A 23934-nucleotide genomic window follows, 5' to 3' on the forward strand; every position below is an offset into this window, starting at 1 on the left:
AGGTGGAAGTGAAGCCAGGAGCCAGAAACTTCATCGAGGTCTCCCACATGGATGGCAGGAGTCCAAGTACTTGGGCCATCTTCCACTGGTTTTCCCTGGCCATTAGCAGGGAGCTGAATCGGAAGTGGAGCAGCAGGGATATGAATCAGCACCCATATGGGATGCTGGCGGTGCAGGAGGAGGCTTTACCTGCTACACCACACACCAGCCCAAACTCTGCTTTTAAAATGTAATGTAGAGGGGCTGGCACTGCGGTTCAATAGGCTAATCCTCCGCCTGTGGCGCCGGCACCCTGGGTTCTAGTCCCGGTCAGGGTTCTAGTCCCAGTTGCTCCTCTTCCAGTCCAACTCTCTGCTGTGGCCCGGGAGTGCAGTGGAGGATGGCCCAAGTGCTTGGGCCCTGCACCCGCATGGGAGACCAGGAGAAGCACCTGGCTCCTGGTTTCAGATCAGCACACCGGCCGCAGTGGCCATTGGGGGGTGAACCAACGGCAAAGGAAGACCTTTCTCTCTGTCTCTCTCTGTCCACTCTGTTAAAAAAAAAATAAAAGTAATGTAGAGGAAAAGGTCTGTTCTCTAATTAATTGAAACTTTATCTTACAGTGCTGAAACAATGTCTATTCTTCAAGACGCTCCTGCCTGTTGCTTGCCTCTTTTTAAATTTACAGATATCTATGAGAAAAAGTAAGTTAAGTTTATTTTTTCATTGACCAGTCAGTACTAATTGCTTTCATGCACAAAATCATAGTAGTGGCTAATAAGGAACTTGCAGCCTCGTAGAGGAAGTGAGAAAAACAAAAGGACTGGTTCAGTTTTAAATTTTGAGTTTAACATATTTTAGAAACTTTGCATTTTTTAGCAGATTTACATTTCAGTCCCCAGAGCTGTACTTTTTTTTCCCCCCTTAGGCTATAGTTTTATTACTTGTTGAGTGGGCATTTTTGAGTACCTTCTAGACCATAAGCTCCAGGACCACAAGGATTGAATCTGACCTAACACCATCTTTTTTAACATCTACCACATGAAAGATGTGAAACAAGTGTTGGTGAATGACCGAGGCCCTGTGCAACACACAGTAGTAGCCCTTAACCCCGAGGAGTCTGTGTCTAGAGGGAAGAGAAGTTGCTCACCATTTCTTACATACAATGAAGACGATGTCGTGAGAAAGGAGTGGGAGGAGGAAGTGCTTTGAGGATAGAGGGGAGAGAAGAGCAAGGAGCTGGACCATTGTCCTGTGGGCTGTAGCAGTCCCAAAGTAGTGGAGGAATTGGGGGGTGGGGCGGCAGGTGTGGTGACTAACCATGCTTCAGGTAGACTTCAGATGGCAGCAGTGTCTGAAGTGGCATGGACAGGGGAGGGCAGGACATGAAGGAGGGGGAGTGCTTGCACCAGGCCCAGTTCTGAGCAAATATTGGAGTGGAGGCAGCTAGATGCTACAGCAATTTCCAATGTCAGAAATACAGGAATAACCAGTTTCATGTAGCATGCAAGGTAAAAAGTGAAGGTTGGTTTTTTTCTGAGGTTTTTTTTTTTTTTTTTTTTTGCCTTGTATGATTGAGAGGCTGGTGGTACAGTGAAATTGGAAATAGGAAAATAAAGCATGATTAGGAGGTATTCACATTTTTGATTCTGACTTTGGACATGAGAGTTTTCAGGGACCACTGGATGAGCTGGATAGAGAGTTCAGGTAAACTACTGCCTGTTTGGAGGCTCCCTTGGAAGAGCAGTGAGCTGCGAAGATACTTGTCTACCTGTGATGGAGGAAGGCTTGGGAACAGATAAAATCGAAGGTGGGAGGAGCAAGAGAAAGGCAGACCTGGATGGGAGGTGCCAGCAGGTTGAGGGAAACGTGGGAACCAAGAGGTGAGGGTGAGAGAATGAAGGTTTGTGGGAGAAAGTGTGCCAGAAGTGTGGGGAATGGAGGGGACTGAGGAAGAAGTTTGGGAGTGAGGTGGGGCCCGCTGTGGTCTCAGAACCGTCCCTAGAGTCCTGTGGACAAAATTAGAGGGAAGGGGCTGAGAGACTGGTCGGGGTTGGGGATGCGGGCTTAAAAGCAGCAGAAACAGCTCCTGGCGTACCAGCGGTTCTCATTTTAGAGGAGGCAGGAGCATCAGAGCACCAGGGAGAGTGGGTGGGGAGAGAATGAGAGAGTGGTTTTGACAGAGGGGAGATCTGAGCATGGATGGAGAGTCCTGGAAGGAAACAGTAAGATCAGGTAATATTGAGCACTGACCATGAGCCAAACCATGTGCACAGTTAATCAAATTTACTCCCTACTTCAACCCTGTGAGCTTGTATTATCCTAATTCCATTTACACATGGAGAAACTGGGACCCAGCTTGATTGTGTAACTTGGCTGAGGTCACACAAGTTGAAGTCAAGAAAGGACATGACCTCATGTGTCAAGTGCAGGAGTCCAGTCTCAGAGGACGTGTGGTCCGTGCTGTTGAGGCACAGGGTAACTGGACAGGCATGCCCTTGAGGAGAGCAGAGATGCTAAGAAGTAATAGAGGGATTTGGAAAGCACAGGGAGCTAGGTTGAGAGAAGTCATACCATCTCAGAAAATTAGGTGAGATCATTTACAGAAGGTGGGCAGGGTTAGGTGGTGGCTACCAAATAATCACTGTCACGGGTAGTGAGCTAGAGATGACTCAAAGCAGTAGCAAATCCCACTGGTTTGGTGGTGAGTGAATGTATAGTCAAGTTATTCTACTTTTGTTTTTAAGGAGTTGGGAGGGCTGTTCTTGGGTATAGTCCTGTAGTTAAACAGGACAGACAATTCTGTATAATCAAGAAAAATGTTGTGTCCATGTCAGCATGTCTTTTTCTCTTGCTTTTAGGTTTGGACACAAGCTGAATGTGTCAGATCTATATAAGTTAACAGACACAGTCGCAATCCGCGAACAAGGAAACGGACGGCTGGTGTGTCTCTTACCCAGCAGTCAAGCCCGCCAGAGCCCCTTGGGATCTTCCCAGTCACATGATGGCTCCTCCACAAATTGCAGCCCAATTATATTTGAAGAGTTGGAGTACCACGAGCCTGTCTGCAGGCAGCATTGTTCCAATAAGGATTTCAGGTACATCACCATTTTCCTTTTGTGGAAGATCACGGACCATGTTAGAATTGCTATTAACTTTTTAGCCCCTTGAGCAATGTCAGCTGTTTTTTCTCATTTTTGCAGTGAACATGAATTTGATCCAGACTCCTACAAGATTCCCTTTGTGATTCTCTCTCTGAAGACATTTGCGCCCCAGGTCCATAGTCTTCTCCAGACCCACGAGGGCACTGTGCCTTTGTTAAGGTGAACCATATCCAAGCCATTGTGAATCTATAATGCCCTAGTTCTCCTTATAGAAAGTCTGCCCTTTCTGTGTACCTCTGCCCAGGCAAGGCTTCATCCTAATGTTTTTTGTTTTTGTTTTTTAAGATTTATTTATTTATTTATTTGAAAGAGTTACACAGAAGGAGAGGCGGGGCAGGGGGGGGTCTACCATCTGCTGGTTCACTCCCCAATTAGGCGCAATGGCCGGAGTTGTGCTGATCTGAAGCCAGGAGCCAGGAGTTTCCTCCAGGTCTCCCATGCAGGTGCAGAGGCCCAAGGAGTTGGGCCATCTTTCACTGCTTTCCCAGGCCATAGCAGAGAGCTGGATCGGAAGTGGGGCAGCCGGGTCTTGAACTGGTGCCCAAATGGGATGCCAGCACCACAGGTGGCAGCTTTACCCACTACTCCATAGCACCAGCCCCATCCTGACATTTTAGTCTTGCAGCTACAGAACATCTGAAATGGGATCCATTCATTCAGGTCTTTAACCAGAAAATATGTGTTGTGTGTGCTAAGTGTAAGAAACATAAGAGGCCAGTGCTGTGGTATAGATGGTTAAGCCTCTGCCTCTGATGCCAGCATCCCATATGGGTGCTGGTTCAAGTCCTGGCTGCTCCATTTCTGATCCAGCTCCCTGCTTATGCACCTGGGAAAGCAGCAGAAGATGGCCCAAGTGCTTGGGCCCCTGCATCCACATGGGATACCTGGATGAAGCTACTGGCTTCTTACTTTGGCCTGGCCCAGTTCTGGCCATTGCAGCCATTTGGGGAATGAACCAGCAGATAGAAGATCTCTCTCTCTCTCTTTCTCCTTATCTCTGCCTTTCAAATAAACAAATAAATCTTAAAAAGGGGGGGGGGCATAAACATGAATGGGATAGTTTCTTTCTGGAGATGTATCATAAGTGCTCTAGTGGAAATGTGCTCAAGTGCCATGAGAATGCAGATAACCTCAAATACCTGTAAATTTCAAGACTTGAGAGAAAAAAGTTCATCAAAATTCCATTCAAGGGACTGGCGCTGTGGCATAGTGGTTAAAGCTGCCACCTACAGTGTCGGAATCCCATGTGGGCGCCACTTCGAGTCCCGGTGGCTCCACTTCCCATCCAGCTCTCTACTATGGCCTGGAGAGCAGTAGAGGATGTCCCAAGTGCTTGGGCCCTGCACCTGTTTGGGAGACCTGGAAAAAGTTCCTGGCTCCTGGCTTTGGATCAGCCCAGCTCCGGCCGTTGTATCCATTTGGGGAGTGAACCAGCAGATGGAAGACTTTGTCTTTCTCTGCCACTGCTGAACTCTGCCTTTCAAATAAATAAATACACCTTTTAAAAAAAATAATAAAGTCCATCCAACCACTTACAAGGGCCATGACGCTAGATCAACACAGGACTAAGCAGCTTTAAAGCCTGCATATGTGAAATTAGATGGAGAACTTACTTAGAAGCCAGTGCTGTATTTTAACTGCTCCTCCTAGAAAACTGCCCAGGGATTTCCAGGAGCAGGATGTGTCAGAGGGGCCAGTACCACAGTGACTGCCTCCCTGGGACCTTATGCTAACACTCATATCAAGTTTGTGGACACTCAAATGAAAATTATTAATTAATGAATATATTAAACTGAAGCTTTCTGTTTAATAGTGGCTTGCTTTTCCGTTGCTTTAACTTCCCTTTCTTCCCCCTACTCTAGCTTTCCTGATTGTTATGCTGCCGAGTTTGGTGGTCTAGAAGTAGTGCAAGAAGGCCATGGAGGTGTTCCCTTGGAACACTTCATCACTTGCATTCCTGGTGTGAACATCACCACTGCTCAGAATGGTGTCAAGGTTGTGAAGTGGATTCACAACAAGCCTCCACCTCCCAACACAGGTAGGTGTCAGGTGTCGGTCCTTCTGCTGCTGCCTGTGTGCGGCGAGGCTGGGAGGGGCCTGGCAGCCTTCATTCTCAACAGCAGCACTGTTGGCCAGATGCGAAAGCCCTGTAGCTGTCTCCTTTGATCTTTTACAAACTCCTAAGATCCTGAGGGCTTGGCAGGGCTAGACTTTTTTAACTTGGTAGCATAAATTAAGTTATAAATTGAAAACTCAAGTTTCACAGTTAGAAATTGCTTTAACTATCTAACGTGGTAAAGCTGTTTTGGCTTGTCAACTGACTGGCCTTGTAATAGTTTCAAGTGTTTGAAGGAAATATCTCTTAATGCAGATTTACCTTTGAAATTCATTTTGGTTGCCATTTCTGAGTTTGATAAACACAAAAATAAAGTTAAACATAGAGGACTGGGGAATTTGGGCCTAGATTTGGGTGAGTTTCGGAGTTACAGGCAAGTTTCACGTGTCTAATGCTGCTGCCTGTGAACAGCTCTTTAAACGGTTGCCTGCAGGAATATGTGCTTGCTTCTCTTTGGCCCCCAGCAGTTCCTCCCCTTCTTCTCCTGCCTTCTCCTACCCTCGGATGGAAAGGTAAGGACAGCTGGGGAAGTCTGCCTGAGTCAGGTGCCTTGGAGAGGAGCAGTATTTTCACTAAGGTTTCTTCCCAAACCACTTCGTCCTTAATCTCAGTCTTAGGCTGCCCAGGTACCCATAGCTGATGCTGCTCCCTCCTTTCTGTCTCTTGGGCCATGAGTCCACAAGGCTCTTCCACCTTTGTATGCAAGTTTCCATCGGATTATGCCTTTGTTACTTAAAATGGTTTTTAGGTGTGAGCATTTGAGATGGTGCAAAAACCTGTGTTTTTTTTTTTTTTTTGAGTCATGCTAGTTCCATGAGATTGCTTCTGTGGTTTTCTGGGTAACATTTTTCAGCTCCACTATGGATTAATTACATTTTCCTGGGCTACCTTCCTGATAACTATTTATAACTTTGGTTCTGTGGGAAATTATGTTCCCCATAACCAAGTTACAGATGGATCTTTGATCAACAGCCAGTTTGTAAAGTGAAAACTTCTGTTTTCTGTGAAAACACTTTATATCTGTCTGATGTCCTTTTTTTCTCTAGATCCTTGGCTTCTTCGTTCTAAAAGTCCTGTAGGTAACCCTCAGCTGATCCAGTTCAGTCGAGAAGTGATTGATTTACTGAAGAACCAGCCATCTTGTGTCATACCAATCAGTAATTTCATCCCATCCTATCACCATCATTTTGCAAAACAGTGCCGAGTGTCAGACTATGGGTATTCCAAGCTGATTGAGTTATTAGAAGCAGTGCCCCATGTGTTGCAGGTAAGGGATTATTATTTGATTAAAGACAGGACTGTTCCTCCATGGTTTTGGGTGCCTGCAGCCAAAGAAACTGGATAGGTAGTAAGCTAGTTGCTGAGAAATCTGTTCTGAGCACCTTCTACAGGGTTTCTTCAAAGCACAGAATAGACCCACAAGGTAGCCTCTCAAGTTTTGAAAAAGCTGCAAATTTCCACCCTAATGGAACTCCTTAGAGAACTGACAAGCGTTTTCCGTCTAATTTCTCGAGACCTCCTTCTTAGCATAGTTCTCCCCATAATTGTTTACCATCACTGGAGAGCTGCTTTGAACATCCATGTACTTGTTATGTTGGTGTGTCTGTCCGAGTCCAGGCCTTAATCTTGTATGTGGGTTGCAGTTTAGTCACTGGGCTGGAACATAGCATTGGCTCCTGTGAAGACTTTGCCCGTTAGTGGTATAATAGTTTCCCACTTGTAAAGTTGGCTTAAAAACAAATTTTTTGTTCTTTGGAGACAAAATTACTTGTCTGGACTAAGAAAGTGCTTTTCATTTCTCTGCTTAGGACTCTGGAGAAGACTGTACAGGGCCCAAAAAAGGAGCGAGGAGGCCCCAGGTGGTTGGGCCCTTGTTCCCTTTGATCATAGATGTTTTGTTGGTTGACACGTTTCAAACTGCAGATAACGTTCACAGTGAAAGTTATCCTCTGAGGGTGGGAGCAAAAGGCAGGGTGAGCCAGCACCAGGAGAGTCAGCATCGGCTAAGGTTTTATGAGGATGAATAATCGCAGTGTTTGCTTTGCAGATTCTCGGCATGGGCTCTAAGCGTTTGCTGACCCTGACCCACAGAGCCCAGGTGAAGCGCTTTACTCAGGATTTACTGAAACTCCTCAAATCCCAGGCCAGCAAACAGGTCGTTGTGAGAGAATTCTCCCAGGCTTATCATTGGTGAGTTGATGAGAAGGGGGGAAAAAAAATGAAAGCAAATATTTTAAATACTTTTCCTTCCCCTAAACTTTTAAGTTATCCAATTTTTCAGTTCAACATTGTTTTGGAAAACTTGTAATTATTTCGGCGATGGTCTTGTTCATTCTTTACTCATTTCCATTATTGAAACCTAGGTGTTTCTCAAAGGACTGGGATGTCACTGAATATGGTGTTTGTGAGTTGATCGATATCATATCAGAGATTCCAGACACAACCATCTGCCTGTCCCAACAAGATAACGAAATGGTGATTTGTATTCCCAAAAGAGGTTTGTGAATCACATTTGCTGGATGGATGTTGGCTCTCTGAGGCGGCATTAAGATGAAACAGTATGAGGGATGCACTTTTACCTGCCCCTACCCCCAGTCCTGTGGTTCCTGGATAATCAGTGGAAGGTGAAGTTTGAAAACTGTTGCTGAGGCTGGCACTGTGACGTAGTAAGCTAGTAAGCCTCCTCCTGCAGCACCAGCATCCCATATGCATGTCAGTTTATGTTCTGGCTGCCCCCTTCTGATCCAGCTCTCTGCTTACGTCCTGGGAAAGCAGTAGAATACAGCCCAAGTGCTTGAGCCCCAGCACTTGCATGGGAGATCCAGAAGAAGCTCCTGGCTTTGGACCAACCTAGCTCTGGCCATTGCGGCCATTTAGGGAGTGAACCAATGATGGAAGACCTTTCTGTCTCTCCCTCTCTGTCTGTAACTACCTCTCAAATAAAATCTTTTAAAAAACAAAAAAACACTATTACCCTGATACACAATAGATCCTGTATTCTCGGGAGTAGCTATAGCAACTTGTCAAGGCATGCTAGTTTAAAAAAAATTCATTCTGAAGGGGAAAAGGGTATAACCAGCACTTCCTCAGTCTGTCCAGGGCTCTTGAAGCCATAATTACCCAACAGAGAATCCAGTACCATGGCGGTTGCTTAACTTAGAGATACTTTTTAACTATGCTCACCTTAAATGGAAGTAAATTCAAATGAGTGTTTTATTTTGTCTTCCAGGTTTTAGTAGTTCTAGTTGAGGTCTGGAAGATAGGTTAGTTAGAAATAAAAGTACATATTACCATGACCTACTAGTATTGACCAATGGTTCTTACACTGTGACTGTACAGAATGTCGATATCCATAAAATCCGTGTTTTCCAGAGCTGCACTTTAATTATGTCAGTGTTTTTCCACTTCTAATTTAGAAGTAATTGAAACAAAGATCTAAACTGGGAGGGGTTCTCTTTACTTTTATTACACTTTTGATGCCTGATGCTCTTTTCTGCTGGCAAGTTTTAGCTCAAGAGCAAATACAAGCACAAAAGCCACGTGAACACTCAGAGATGTGATTACATAGTCATTTCTTGATGACTTTCAGCGCAGAGACCTGTGTGTGATGTTCATAATACGGGGGCAGGCAAGGTAGTGAGGAGAAAATTGTTGTTAGATTGTAAGATAAACATATGTGCACTTCACAGTCTCCCATAATAGCAATCTGACTTTCTGGCACCCTGTCCCTGAACGTGTTTGAGAACCAGCTGCAATGAAGGAAGACTATGTGTTTTAGATTGTGTGTGTGTGGAAGGCAAAGAGCCACTCCTTTCTAAACTCCAAGTAGGATGTACTGTGGGGTGGATGTCAAATACAAGGAACAAGTAGAAACAGATTGTGGTTTTTGTTTGTTATTAAAGAACGCACTCAGGATGAAATAGAAAGGACAAAACAGTTCTCCAAGGATGTTGTTGACTTGCTGCGGCACCAGCCCCACTTCCGGATGCCCTTCAATAAGTTTATCCCCTCTTACCACCACCACTTTGGCCGCCAGTGCAAACTTGCCTACTACGGCTTTACCAAGCTACTTGAACTTTTTGAAGCCATACCTGATATTTTACAAGTGAGTAAAGAAATTCTAATTCTATAAGTGTTTTTCTAAACAATGTGTGGGGGAAATTTTTTCATTTTTAGGGCCTATTTTCCTGGGGAGTAGGGAGTTACGAAAGCAGATGAAAAGCTGAAATATTCTGATTGGAGAAGCTATATTGTTGACTTGTAAGACTGTCTAGGTAGATGTGTTTTATTTCCCTTCAGTAATTATTCTTCAAACTTGTTTTAGATAATTCCTGAGAAAAGGATTAAATAGTCTGATTTCTTGAACTGAGTATTCTTTCATTAGCTTCATCCTTTTCAGATCCCTTCTGTTGACGGCAGGGATGAACACATGAGGTAGTATCAAGGTTAAAGTGTTGCCACGTCAAACCAGATTTCTGTTGTTTTTATTGTTCTTTATTCCTCAAGTGTTTTGAAAAGTTTTTTTACTGTGGCAAAATACACATAAGAGAATTAACCATCTGAACCATTTTTAAGTAAACAATTCAGTGGTGGTGAGAGCGTTGATGTAATTGTGCAGCCAGTTCCAGAACTTTTTCATCTTGCAAAACTGCAACTGTACCCACTAAACAACACAGATGTGCTTTACAGCTACTAGTTACACACGTGGTCCTACGGTTTAATTCCATGAATAGTTGTATTCGACTCAGTCTGCTTTTCTTCCTCCCTCTGTATTTCCCAAGGTATTAGAATGTGGAGAAGAGAAAATCCTCACTTTGACAGAAGTAGAACGGTTCAAAGCTCTAGCTGCCCAGTTTGTTAAACTCCTTCGGTCCCAAAAAGATAACTGCCTTATGATGACAGATCTGCTTACAGAATACGCTAAAACTTTCGGTTACACGTTTCGTCTCCAAGACTATGATGTTAGTTCAGTTTCGGCTTTAACACAGAAACTCTGCCATGTTGTAAAGGTAAGGCTTTTTCTTTTCCTTTTCCTTTTTCTTTTTCTTTTTTTTTTTTGTCAAACTTTTGGTGGCCTCACCCTCATTGGAATGTTGACATGTAGTTCAGCTTTTCACAAGTGCACTTTGTACTCCTCGCTGTTGCTTCACAATACGTTTCTTGTACCATTCATACTTTTGCTAGGTACTAGGAGATGTCTTGGTTTGGCACTTTAGATGTTGGGGCTTGATGTTGTGTGTATGTTAGTGGCCCTGCCACAGTAATAACTCTTGGGATGATGGGGTCACTGTTAGTCTCAAGTGTGTGCCCTCAGGTGCATCAGTCTCGGCACTGCTGAGCTGAAGTTGCGTCCCTGCAGCCTCTGACGTTTGGGAGGCTGCACTTGCACACCTCTTCTCCCCTCCAGACCCTGCCTCGCTCTAGTGTAGGTCCAGCAGCAAGCGAGGGCTCTGAATTGCCTGTGTTGCTGAGAAAGCTGTGTTTCAGAAGGCAGCCTTCTCTTCCCTGCCCGCGACTGAACTGTTCCTCCTAGACCCCGCCAGGGGAGCTGGGCAGCTTTCAGGCCCCCCCCCCTCCTCAGGACCAGAAGAGCCACTACTGGCAGAAGGACAGGGACAGGGAAACATGAAGTGGTGGCACCCCAGGCACAGGTCCAGAAGGAATCTGGTTATGCACTGGTCAGTCAGAGGATTCAGGACATGGGAAGCCCACAGGAAAGTGGAACACGCCAGAGCCAGGAAAGAGAGAGCCAGCATCACAGGCTGCAGGGAGGGCAGGTCAGCCAGGGACTAACTTGATGTTTGGATGTAGCCAAGTGGAGATCATGGGTGTTAGCCAGAACAGTGGTGACGTCAGTGTGATATGGACAGAAGCCACACGGGAGGGTCTGAGGAATGAGGAAAGGCAAGAATATGGTGACAGGTTGTCTCGATAGCTTTTTGGGTTGGTTGCTCGTGAAGGAGGAAGAGCAGGAGGGCAGCAGCTGGAGGCTGTGGGGCAGAGAGAACACATCAACTTGTAGGTTGTTGTCTTTTTTTCCATTTGGAAAAACTTGAGCATGTTTTTTTTTCGTTTGTTTTTTAAAAGATTTATTTTTTTTAATTCATTTGAAAGAGTGACAGAGAGGTAGAGACAGAGAGGTCTTCCATCTGCTGGTTCACTCCCCAGATGGTCACAACGGCTGGAGCTGTGCCGATCAGGAGCCAGGAGCTTCCTCCTGGTCTCCCACGTGGGTGGAGGGGTCCAAGGACTTGGACCGTCTTCCACTGCTTTCCAGGCCATAGCAGAGAGCTAGTCGGAAGAGGAGCAGCCGGGACTAGAATGGTGCCCAAATGGGATGCCGGCGCTTCAGGCCAGGGCTTTAACCCACTGCTCCACAGTGCCAGCCAAAACTTGAGCATCTTTGAGAGTCCCCAAGGAAACACTTGTGGTAGAAAAGATCAGTGTACCACGGTGAGAAAGGCCAGTGAAGTGTGGTTCTGAGGAGGCAAGAGACTGGGAGTGACCACCCAGAGAAAGCAGGGATGGCCCTTCCATTAATATTTTGACAGGAGGAAGGAGTGAGAGGGTGTGTGTAGGTACAGGTGGATTGGAGGGAATTACCTTTCAAGAGCTCCTCCATTAAGTAAGGCTAAGATCAACTGCCCAGAGAGAGGGAAAGGGACACAAGACTCGAGTGAAGAGTATGGAGAGGTCTGAGGTTGTCCTGGTGAGTGGGAGGGTGGCTTGCCCTACAGAGTACTGGGAACTCACTGGGAGTTGGCACTCAAGGGTTATATTCATCGTCTTTTCATTGCTATAATGAAATATCTGAGATGGAAACGAACTTGCGAAAGAGAAAAGGTTTATTTTGGTGCATGGTTTTTCAAGTTCACTGTCAAAGGTCAGGCTGGCTCTATTGACTCATCATCCAGTAGCGGTGTTCTTCCTGCCAGAGTTTCAGGCAGCGTGGAACCTCCCATGGCAAGAGGGAGCACGGGCAGAGCTCGAGTCCCATGGATGAGGTAGCTGGGCTCAACTCAGGCTTTTATAACCAATCCTCTGGCCAGAAGTACCTTCTAAGGCCATGCCAGTGACCTGAAGACCTCCCACTAGACCCACCTTCCAGACACCATCATTGGACTACGTTTCCACCCTCTTAGTACCATCAATTTCAGACTTGTATTTAGGAGCCTCTGAGAGTTTAGAGCTGTATCCTGTTCAAACCATAGCACAGATTTGACTGGGGAGACAGTAGGAATGTGGCAGCTTAGATGAAGGCCCGGGGAGACAGATAGTTGGTTCCAGGGTGGGAGCTGGCCAGGTGAGTACAACAAAAGGCATAAGAACAGTGAAGCTGAACGTACTGACAGGAATGTCAGTGAATTAATGACCCATTGGTGCAAGATGACTAAAAGAGAAAAGTGAAGAGTGCAGGAGGGCTTGTGACTTTGGGAGTGCCCAGGAGGGGATCATTGCTGGTGAGGCTGGGGAAAGGTGAGAGAGCTGAGCAGATGAATCTCCTGGTCTCCCATCCCAGCCCCAGCCTCAGGTGTGCTTTTCCATGTGGGATGTTCAGAAGGTCTTTGAATAACAAGACCTAAAGTATGTCCAGGGGTGGGTGTCAGCAGTGGAATTAAATAGACGAGGGTGTTGTTAGGATGAGAAAACTGAGAAACTGAAAGGCAGTGATGGGACGGGTAGCCTGGGTGGGACAGAGGGCTCCAGTGGACAGGGAGACCCTAAGACATGGCTTAAGACTGGAGAGTGAAGGTGAATGACTGGGAAGTTGGGTGTGAGCAGCAAAGATGGGAAGAGATGGTGAAGCGCCAGTGTGCAGCCCTGCTGCCTGCTGGCATCTCCTGGGGAGCGTATGGGAGATGTGGAAGCCCAGACCTCACAAGCCCTGCCTTTGAGGTTCTTAGTCATCACTCTGCATGTGCTGGGAGCGTGGGTGACTGATGTGCAGCCAGAGCTGAGAATCAAAAGATGGATCTAAGTAGTATCCAAACTGCAGGTTCCAGGGTTTTTTCCTCAAGAGGCTGTAGTATCAGTAATAGCCTAGGTACCTGAGAAGACTCGGGCTCCCCTGGACCTGTTGGTTGATTGACTGAACACCCGAACACTGCTCTATCTGAGCAGGAAATCCATACACTTCTGTATACATGATGGGCAGACGCCCTGGCTCTCCTGTGCCTCCAACCCAGATAAAGTAGCTCTGATCCTGTGCTGCTCTTCAAGGGCTGCCCATTTCTCTCTGCCTCTAAGAATCCAGTGCCCCTGAGAGTACAATCTTGTGACTCCTTAGCCCTAGCTATAGGCATTGAGACCTTTGATCCTGTCAGGAAAACAAGCAGCCATGGGAAGCATTGGCTTCCCTCCCCAGTGCCTGAGCAGCTTCTGTAGCTGTGCCCACTGTGGTTCCAGTGCAGACTCAGGCCAGTCCTGTCTCCCTACCAAACACTGCTGGGTGCAGTCCCCAAATGCTTGTGTCTTTACATGGTATGGTCTCCAGATGAGAATGTATCTTTCTCAGAAGCTTTTCTCTCAATGTCCTTTGTCACCTTTATCTGGAAAACCCGAAATAATTGAGAAACAGAGATGAAAATATTGGCTTTGTGGTTTGTGATCATGGACTAGGAAAGTGTAGTCTGCCTGAGGTGGGCCCTCTACCACTTCCCAGTGTGGCTCGTGGGACACATGGGATGGATGTGGTCTGCAGAGCAACCACTGAGTGTCCCTCCCAGTCTAACCTTCCCATTCCTACCCCTCCTGGGAGCACAGTAACCTTTTGTGCATAACCTTGTGCTAATGGATGTTAGCTCGTCAGTCTGTCTCCTTTCTATGGGGGAGTGGAAAGAATGAATGAAGAGATAAAAAGAACTCTAGCAGTTTCTTCCCCCATGATTACATGGGGTAGTATGGATACTCTAGTCTCATCTAATGTGTTGGTCTAGGGGATGGCATTGTAGCATAGCGGATAAAGCCATCCCCGGCAACACTGGCATGGGCACCAATTTGTGCTCCAGTTGCTCCATTTCTGATCCAGCTCCCTGCTAATAGTTTGGAGAAAGCAGCAGAAGATGGCCCAAGTGTTTGGGCACCTTCCATGTCCATGGGACATGCAGATGAAGCGCCTGACCCTGGCCTGGCCCACCTCTGGCTGTTGCAGTGGTCATCTGGGGAGTCAACCAGAGGGAAGATTGCTATTCATTCTCTCTTTCGCTCTCACTCTCTATCCTCTCTCTCTCTCTCTTTCCCTCTTTAACTCTGACTTTCAAATGAATAAGTAAATCTATAAAGAGTTAGTCTAGTGTCCCTGAGAAGCCAAAAACAAAACCCTATAGTTTAAATCAGTTCTCTTAAGAGAAAAAATTAGGACGTTTTCTTCTTTTGGTTTCATTAACCAAAATACAGTTAGCTGACTTAGTGATGACCTTGGTTGCCTTTGTATGGTTCTAAAAGTTTGAATTCCTGTTTTCCTAGGTTGCTGACATGGAATCTGGCAAACAGATTCAGCTGATCAACCGCAAGTCTCTGCGTTCTCTCACTGCCCAGTTGCTGGTCTTGCTGATGTCTTGGGAAGGAACCTCATATCTCTCTGTTGATGAGCTCAGGAGACACTATGAAACTACCCACAGTACTCCGCTCAACCCCTGTGAGTATGGATTCATGACCTTGACCGAACTTCTGAAGAGTCTGCCTTACTTAGTTGAGGTACGTGTGTCAATGGTTCTTTAGAACCATCATGTTGAAAACTGTTGAATTGGGTATTTCTGGGTGACCTGTTGATCTAGATTTGAGTGTGTGGAGCTGAAAGGGACCTTACAGCTCTTCAAGACTAATCAATTTTGATGGAGAAACTGAGGCATAGGGAGTTGAGGAACCCTGCTTAAATGAGTGGCTGAGCTGAAACAAAAGCCCTGGTTTCCTGCACTTGAACTGGGACGCTTTCCTCCTGTAGCAGGCTGGATGTCCGAGCTGGGCTCATGGAGTAGTTTCAGATGCCTTACCAGTGAGGTCACACTCGGAAAGAAAGGTTGGCTGGCCCATCACCAGGCAGCCTGCCAAGAGTAGCACCTTGGGATCCAGAGACTCTTGAGAGAAGACTGTACGCAGCTTTGGGCAGCAAATACATGAACCTAGAGTGAATGGATAAGGTCCTAGAAAGGAGGAATTATCAAAGTTGATTCAAGAAAAAGTTAAAAATCAGACCAGTACCAGGAGTCTACAGAGATCATTGAAAATTTACCACAGAAAAAGGCACTAGGACCAAATGAGCTGAATTTTAATTTACCCTGAAGGGAAAGATTAACTTTTCCAGTTTTTAAAAAACCATTCTAGGCCCTCAAAAAAAAAAAAAAAAAAACTGAGCCTGGTATTTTGTCCGAGTTAGGCTGCTGCTTATAATGCCTGTATGCAATGTCAGAGTGCCTGTTCTAGTCCCATCTGTTCTGCCTCTGATCCAGCTGCCCTGCTCATGCACCTGACCTGAGAAGGCAGTGATACCCGAAGTGGTTGTGCCCCTGCCACCCTTGTGGGAGATCTGGATAGAGTCCCTGGCTTTGGTCTGGCCCAGACCTTGGCTGTTGCAGCCTTCTGGGGAGTGAACCAGAAAACAGATGATCAGTCAATTGATCTCTCTGTCTCTCCCTTGTCTTCTGCACCGCCCCAGCCACCCCTCACTTTCTGTGTCACTCTGCCTTTCAAATAAATATAAAAAAGAAAGCTTACCACTTAAATAACTTCAGTGCCACAAAGATGTAATGTACTCCCCAAAGGAAAATTGTTCTAAATAAGATATAAATAAAATCCAGTAATGTAAGAATGATAGGCCATTGTTAAAACTATATGATAGATCATTAAATAACTGAAAGGTTGAACCCAACATGTTCTAAACTCTGTAATTTATGTACTCATAGTCTGTGAACTTGAGGTCTAGATAATGTTAATGGATGTTCAAGGACAAAAGACCATGGTCAACTCAGATGGTGAAATCCCCTTGTCTTGGAGATTCCAGTGCATACTAAAGAGACTGAAAAGGTTTATGGGCAGGAAATCTGCCTCACTTGAAAACATAAGGGTTTTGTGATGGTTCGTTTATTAATACTTTCTAAAATTTTGTTTATTTTAAAGACAGAGACCTCCCACTCACTGGTTTACTCCCCAAATGCCTGCAACAACCAGGTCTGGGCCAGGCTAAACCAGCAGCAAGGAACTTCATCCAAGTCTTCCGTGTGGGTAGCAGGGGCTCTGGTGTTCGGGCCATGATCTGCCACCTTCCCAGGTGCATTATCAGGGAGCTGGATTGAAAGCAGGGCAGCCAGGACTGTGGAGCGCAGGCTGGGGATTGGGAACGTAATTGGGTCTCCCAGAGGGTGGCAAGGACTCAGCCACTTGAGCCACCAGCTGCTGGCTCCCGAGGGTACACATTAGCAGGAAGCAGGAATGAGGATAGAGCTGGGATGCAGACGGCCTACATTTAACTGCTGTGCCCAATGCCTGCCCCAGCTTGTGCTATGTTTTTAAAGAACACTACTAGTAGTCTTGCATGACAGTGTTTCTTGAAAAACCGGTTGGGGAGATTTGTCTGTCCGTCTTGCAGTCTGCCTCGTGCCCACCAAGGCGTGCTTCCCCTCTTCACTACCTACTTGCTTTGAAGTTTCCCAGTTGCCTTCCCTGCTCTCACGCTGTTCTTCAGAACCCTGCACTCATCTTAGCCTGGCAGATGGCTGAGGCTTGCTCAAGGCTGTGGCTCTTTCTAGGGGGAGATCCTTGAATGAGCCCCTTCCCATCCTCCTCGTGTTGCCCATTTTCAGACTGACTTTGGACCCTGTACTGTCAGCTCGAGGCCCACCCTCCTGCGCAGGGCCAGGGCCAGTCACTCAGTTTCTCAGGTTGCTTTTCCTTTTGGACCAGGTTTTTACTAATGACAAGACAGAAGAATGTGTGAAGCTCACCAGTCTGTATTTGTTTGCAAAGAACGTGCGGTCTTTACTTCATACTTACCACTACCAGCAGATTTTCCTTCATGAATTTTCCATGGCCTATACCAAGTATGTTGGTGAAACTCTGCAACCCAAGACCTATGGCTATAACAGTGTGGAAGAGCTCCTGGGAGCAATCCCACAGGTGGGTGTTTTTCATCTTGGAGAGGGTCTTCCTGAAGAGCCACAGGCTAACTGTACTGAAGCAGAAACACAAAATGCTGACAGATGAATAGAAGGGCAGGCATTTTGGACTGATCCTTCCAAAACATGCTGTTGGCATAAAATAAATGAGCACTTCCCATTGCTTCTGGAAACCTTTATTAAATTCCTGTATGCCAGGTGAGTCCCAGGGCCTACCCTCAGAGAGGTTAGCGATAGCAGTGGCCCCTCCCTGGGCCCACTGAGGAGCACTGTGGGCAGAGCCTACTTTTCAGGCATTGTGGAATCCTGGAACGGAGACGTCAGTATGACGTGCACGTTACCGGGTGATGAGGAGGGGGAGGGTGGGTACGGAGCAAGAGCAGCAGCCTGGCGTGCTGGGCGTTAAAACCCATAGTGGAGCCTCACTGTGAGGCCAGAGGGTCCTTCTCCAGTAAGGAGTGCACTGAGCAGGAGCGCCGAGTTGGCATGGGAAAACTTCCTGGTCCTTGGAAGAGTTGAGAAAGCCAGGAGTCGGGGGAGCTTGGCTAGGACCCTGGCCGTTGCTGAGGGCCCAGTTGGTGTTGGATGAAGGGACTGAGCCTCGGGGGAAATACCAGCAGGGTGGGGGTCGTGAGGACACAGGTGGAGAGTGCTGGGAGCAGAGGGCAGGTTGTGCTGACAGCACGCCTGGGCCAGCTGCTGGCAGTCAGGGCTTCACCGAGGGGCAGGAAAGCAGCACTTGATGTGGCGGAGTAAGGATAGTGAGCTTGGTTTAAGGGGTCTGGGAGGTTGTGTTTAGTTTCTGGGGAAGATGGTAGGAATTCTCACATGAGAACGATGGATGTATATACCAAAACTGAACCGTTTCCTTAAGAGTCAAAAAATATTTTTAAAGCAGTGCTTCTTGATTTTTTGACTGCTTGGTTTTTCGTAAGGAGCATGTTACTGTCTTCCTCTCCCTTCAGAGCTAAAGTATAGAAGACTGTTGCTATTAATTCTGTTTCTGACTGGATGCTAAGGCAGGCACAGGAGGTGGCAGTGTTCCTGAGTTAGGGCTAATTCTCCTCCTTTTCCTCTGCCTAACCTACAGTATGTCTTGTGTGCAGGTGGTCTGGATTAAAGGACATGGTCATAAGAGAATTGTAGTGCTAAAAAATGACATGAAAAGTAAGTAAGCACCCATCCCCTCCCCTCTTAAAAACATCCCAGTTCTCTCACTGCCTGTGTCTCTGATGGGAACTCTCTGTGTTCTAGGCCGTCTGAGCTCACTTGGTCTTTCCCCTGCCAGCCATGAAAACCGGCCTTCGGACAGTGAGCGGATCCTGGAGGTGCCCGAGTCCTGCACAGCCTCGGAACTCCAGCTTGGAGCAGGTAACAGTGGAACAAGAGGAAAAGCAAACAAAACAGAGCTTGTGAGGACAATAGCAGGTCATTTTATTAATTAAAGTTAAATGTGCGTACTTTTTTCAGAGCACTTTTATTCTGTTAATAGAGGGGAAAATTAGCCTGCATTGGGTAGCATTGCATGGTTGACTGGTTGAGGTCCTTAAAGGATATTGGCACCCCCACAAGGGTAATGCTATCCCAATTCAGGCGTTGCAGCAAAAAGTACTCTGCACACAGTACAGGGATAATTGAGATTCATACAGTCCGCGGTCAGCTCTGCTGCAGTGGGGGAGAGAAGGCTGAACTCCCAGTACAACGATGAGGGACTGATAGCCAGGGAGCAGCGGGTGGAGTGGAACATTATCAAGAGTAGGCCTAGGGAGAATCTTGCTAGAGGCAGGCCAAGGACTTAGACATTCTAGGTTGAGGATAAGGAACTTGATCCAGTATTAAGGGGGATCATGGATGAAGGGATGGGGGAAATTATCAGCCAGCTGACTCAGCAGGATTCATGCCAAGACTGGCCTTGATAAGGATGGGGTGGCCACAGAAGGCCAAATTTGAGGCCTCGTTAGGAAGAGGGTCCTGAGGAGCCTCATGTTTGTTCAAGGAGTTTGTGTCACAGGACAGCCCTGGGAAAAATTGATAGTAACGTAGTATTATTCAAAAATAACATTGTGTCACATGGATTTTATGTGATATCTTTATAGTAGACAGAAATCAACTTTCTTGAATTGCATAGCAGTTTAACTTTATTGAAGAACTTTTGAATCCAGTGTTGTATGTAGAATCTTATCTTCATCCGACTTAAGGGATGACAGTGTTACTGCATGCAGTGTGTGGCAGCACAGGCGAGTCAGGCTACACTGGATAAAGCACCTGGCTGTAAAGCAGCTCCTTACCCTGTCCCCATGGCCCTCAGCAGTAGCTACCTCCATTCTGTAACTGGTTCTGGGGGTGAGTAGCTTATCCAGGCACCCTCTGCTAGGAGGTGACAGAACCAGGACCTGAGGTTTCTAATTCTGAACATTTGCTCATTTACTTTATGCCTCTTCTCTGGGGTTTTTAGTTCCCCCCTTGGGAAGCTGACGTAGAACCCCTCTTTTCCCCGGGGCCCCCTGAGAGACTTACGTTCTGTAAAACACAAGGTGGAGATGCTGGCTCGTGGTGTTTTAGTTACCAAGCATCTTTCTGATAACAGCTTGCTTTTAAGCCTTGAGTCCTTGAGTATTACCTGGCCTCTTTATTTTCATTGTATTTGAAAGGCGGAGAGAGACAGATCTTCCATCTGCTGGTTTATTCCCCAAATGCCAGGAACGGCCTCGGTTGGGCCAAGCGAAGGCGAGGAACACAGAACTCAATCTGAGTCTCCCATCTGGGACTCAGCTGTTTGAGTCATCACTTGCTGCCCCTCAGGGTGAACACTAGCAGGAAGCTGGATCAGAACTGGAGGTGGGAGTCAAACTGAGGCACTTCCCAAGCGGCGTTGCCTCAGGGAACTCTGCTGTGGGAGGCTGGGTGGAGTCACGGCCTGCCTTCTCTGTCCAGGGTCCAGCCAAACGGAGCAGGAGCTTCTCCGCTTGACCAGCACTTCCCCTGTCGACCTCCTGTGTGCTCCCGTGCCCTCCTGTTTGCCGTCCCCTCAGCTGAGACCAGATCCTGTCATCCTCCAGTCTGCGGATCTCATTCAGTTTGAGGAGCAGCCTCAGGACCCTCCTGGTGGGTCGCACTGTGTTGCTGTTTAAAAAGTGTTTTTAAAAGTATTTTTAAAAAGTGTGTTTAAAAGTATTTTCTAGAAATATAAACAAAAGGCTGAAAACCAACACTCGGACAAGTCCTAGAACTGAATCTGTTTGCTTTTCCATATTTACAGAAATTATGATTTTAAAGCAAGAAGAAAAAGTTGAAATGCCAGAGCCAGTAGAGAAGGAAAAGCTGTCCTCTGACTCCAGCTCTCTGTGCGTCTCGGCAGCTGCCCCGGCGCCGCCCTGCCTCTCGGAAGCCCCAGAGTCACTGCTTAGCAAGGACCCTGTGGAAAGCCCGGCCAAAAAGCAACCTAAAAACAGAGTAAAATTGGCAGCCAACTTCTCCTTTGCACCTATAACCAAGCTTTAACTCTCATGTTGAGCATAGAATTAGGATGGGAAATATCTGTCTGATTCTGCACACAAAAGTGGGTTCCAAAAACATCCTCTTCTGGTTTAAAAAGAAACCTCCAGGAAGCCACTTAGTTCATCTTTAGATATTTTCTTTCTTTCACATTGACCACCTTTTGGGACTGAAATTTCTTTTTTTTTTTTTTTTTTTCTGTTCAGTTATTTGAAGAAACATCTGACATTTGCTAAAGAACCCTTACTATATTTTTCCAAATTTTTCTTAACTAACGGTGTTCCCAAAGAAGAAAGCAGTGAGAACTCAGCAGGAAGTGGCTTTACTTCCATTGAGCCACATCAGTGATCTCTCCATATGTAGCATAAGAGTCTCTTATCCTTTGCTTACTGATATTTCCAACAGTATTAATCAGATGCATGAAGTGTCTTTGAAACACAGCCTGTCCCGTGAGCCTGCGTGTTTGCGCACCAAAGCAGAAGGATAGGCAAGGAGCTGAGGGTGTATTTTCAGGTTGGAATGTGAAAGTTCCTGGCCTCCATGTGACTTGTAAGTGTGCCTTGTTTTTTATTTAACTATGTCTGTAGTTGACAAATGTGGCTTCATCACAGATTTTTAAAAATATTTCCACTTCGGGGTTCCATTTAGGAGCTTTCTAGAGAATTCGAGCATGTTCTAAGCTTCCCTTTATGTTGAGTTCCAGTTTGATATGGATTAGGTTAAGAAGAGGAAATGGTCTTGGTGTCATGAATTTAAGGTCAGCGTGTGAATTACAACACACATCATTGTGTGTCGAGAGGCAATATTGGGCAGTCAGTCTGATTTTCTAAAATATGCATCAAATGCATAAATTACAAATCAGAGCTGAGTGGTGAGATGCTTCAGCAAGAGTGGTGGTAATACTATTTCCACTGGGCGGGGACAGGAATTCTTTCGAAACATAATGAAGGCCAAGGTTGATCAACTTAACCTTGTTTTGGTGATTTTAAAGCTGGTTTTGGCAGCTGGGAAGCTTTACATGTGAGTATGTGTGTGTGTGTGTGTCAGCTCAGCATCTTTTAACAGTGTCTGCCTGTACTCATTACTTCTCGCTGTAGGAAGCATGTTTGGTTTCTGTGGTGTCTGATGTTGGCATTTGGGAAAAGCCAGCCTTGGAGGGCACTGCCCTGTGGAATGGCCTTCCTCTCTGGGTGCTTGGGGTGTCCGCTGATGGGTGGCCTCTTGTCCGTCCTGGAGAAACCTGACATTTACAATGGATTGTATTTGTTGGGCAAAAAAGGCGGATTCATTCATAGAGCAGAACGAACCTATTGGCGCAAGGTCTTCCACTAGTTAGATGGTTTCTTTTTGGGAAATGTTTATATTTTGTAATTTCTAGAAAGCCAGAAAATGGGCTCTGATTTTGTAGTCAGCATTTTGATAAAATGCCACAAAATAAGGGCTATAGAGAGATTTTTACGAGTTAGATTTTTGTTCCCCGAATCTTTTTAAATGAAGCCAGTGATTCTCCAACACATGGCCCCAATCAAGACGGAAGGACAACGGGAAAAACCTTCTGATTATTATGGCACTCTGTGAATCTTCCCGAAGGCATTTCCTCTACAGACATAGTGTTACAGGGAGTAAAATGCAAATGTGCAATTTTTTAAGAAGCTTTTAATGTAATAAAGTTGGTGTTGAGCACATCAGTGGCCTTATTAGCTTTCATAAGGCTGAGTTTGCACGCTTGGACTTCAGTTTCGCTAGCATGAAAAGAATTGTGGACTTGAAAAACACAGAGGTATCATTACAAGTCACTTGGAACAGTGTCAAAGAACAGGTTCTTTGGGCAACAGATGAAAGAAACAAGTTGTGTGCTACCTAGTGAGTGTCTCTGTACCACTCACTGGAGTTGCCAGTTGCCTGGGACGTGGTTGTGACAGATGCTGCTGTTGGAAGAATGTGAGAGTGTGGCGGAAGCACGTTGTGATCCTCATGTATTCCACAGCGGCCAGTCCAGTTACTATCTATTTTTTTATCCAGAGGCTTAATTAAATGATGTGACGGAATGATGTATGAGCATTGAGACAATGAAGTTCTTTCTGGGTGGAAAGCTGTACCAGATTCGATTTATCTGTTTAAAAAGACACAAGTTACCACCAAAACCCCCTTTCCCATCTTGCACTGTTTGTTTTGGATTGGGCTTGGGGGAGGACATGTTTTTCTTAACTGTCTACTTTGTTTGAACACTTTTTTTGTGGTTCAAGTGCTGTTTTGTGTGTTGGGACCAAACAGTTGTCAATAAACTTTACAAGCAAGCATCGAATTTGAAGTTTTCCAAGTGAATGGTTTTGTCTGTTTATGGGGAATGATTATAGCCCCAGGCAGTTCTCTTAGCTTTGATGTGTGTTTCCCCAGCTTCTTAAGAGCAAATTGGTCTGACACTTTTGTTTTGTTCGAATTTCAGATATTTGTTAATCAGTATGAACCCTAACACATCAACATGACTTCGTGCCTTTACAGAACTGTTTCGAGCTTAGTGGACATTCTGGTGGATGGTTGTGGTCTGGTGTCGTAGGCTCTGTGTGGTCAAGACTGAACTTTGCAGCTTGTAATCAAGGGTTGGACAATGTTAATATCCCCAAAGACCTTCCCGTTACAAACTGAGGTAATTCCTAGGCCCTCTCTGCCTGGGAAAGAAGTCCACTTTGCACCTGCTCGTTCTTGACGCTGCTGGGCGTGCCCTGTGAGTGAGTCAGTGTAGGAGAGACGTCCTTCACAGGTCTGGCTGTGAAGCCATTTCTGAGACCCTCACCACCATCCCTCCCCTCTCCACCCCTCCCCCCGGCAAGAACCAGAAAGGACCTAGAAGAGACTTGAGTAGAAGCGCAGCTTTTTAAGTCAGCATTAAACATTCTTCAAGACCTTTGGCGGTCTTTTCAAAACAGTGTTCACAGCAGCAGCTGTTGGCAGTTACCCTGCTCCTCTGGAGTGGGGTAAGGTGGTTCTGGAGGCCAAAAGGGGGGTTGGCAACACAACACTGCACTGATCTTTGTACATTGCCTGTCTTGGGAGATGGTTGATGGCGGTG

General features: G+C 46.2%; 1 protein-coding gene across 4 annotated transcripts in view; it reads left to right on the forward strand.

Annotated features, from left to right (window-relative positions):
* Positions 1-23169, forward strand: part of MARF1 (meiosis regulator and mRNA stability factor 1) — a 45996-nt gene extending 22827 nt beyond the window's left edge. For 3 of the 4 annotated variants that reach the window (XM_062180768.1, XM_062180769.1, XM_062180770.1), the window contains 15 exons: positions 603-683; positions 2841-3077; positions 3183-3302; positions 5006-5181; positions 6306-6526; positions 7307-7449; positions 7623-7756; positions 9162-9364; positions 10041-10268; positions 14725-14955; positions 17158-17370; positions 18476-18536; positions 18624-18740; positions 20304-20474; positions 20629-23169. In XM_062180768.1, coding sequence (XP_062036752.1) covers positions 603-683; positions 2841-3077; positions 3183-3302; positions 5006-5181; positions 6306-6526; positions 7307-7449; positions 7623-7756; positions 9162-9364; positions 10041-10268; positions 14725-14955; positions 17158-17370; positions 18476-18536; positions 18624-18740; positions 20304-20474; positions 20629-20870 — 2578 coding nt within the window. In that variant the 3' untranslated portion in view covers positions 20871-23169. Of the gene's footprint in view, positions 1-602; positions 684-2840; positions 3078-3182; positions 3303-5005; positions 5182-6305; positions 6527-7306; positions 7450-7622; positions 7757-9161; positions 9365-10040; positions 10269-14724; positions 14956-17157; positions 17371-18475; positions 18537-18623; positions 18741-20303; positions 20475-20628 lie in introns of those variants that run through there. The other variant, XM_062180771.1, reaches the window with a different exon arrangement.
* Positions 23170-23934: the final 765 nt, after the last annotated feature.

This window comes from Lepus europaeus, chromosome 21 (assembly GCF_033115175.1).
Source record: "Lepus europaeus isolate LE1 chromosome 21, mLepTim1.pri, whole genome shotgun sequence".
In the NCBI taxonomy this organism is placed as follows: Eukaryota; Metazoa; Chordata; class Mammalia; order Lagomorpha; family Leporidae; genus Lepus; species Lepus europaeus.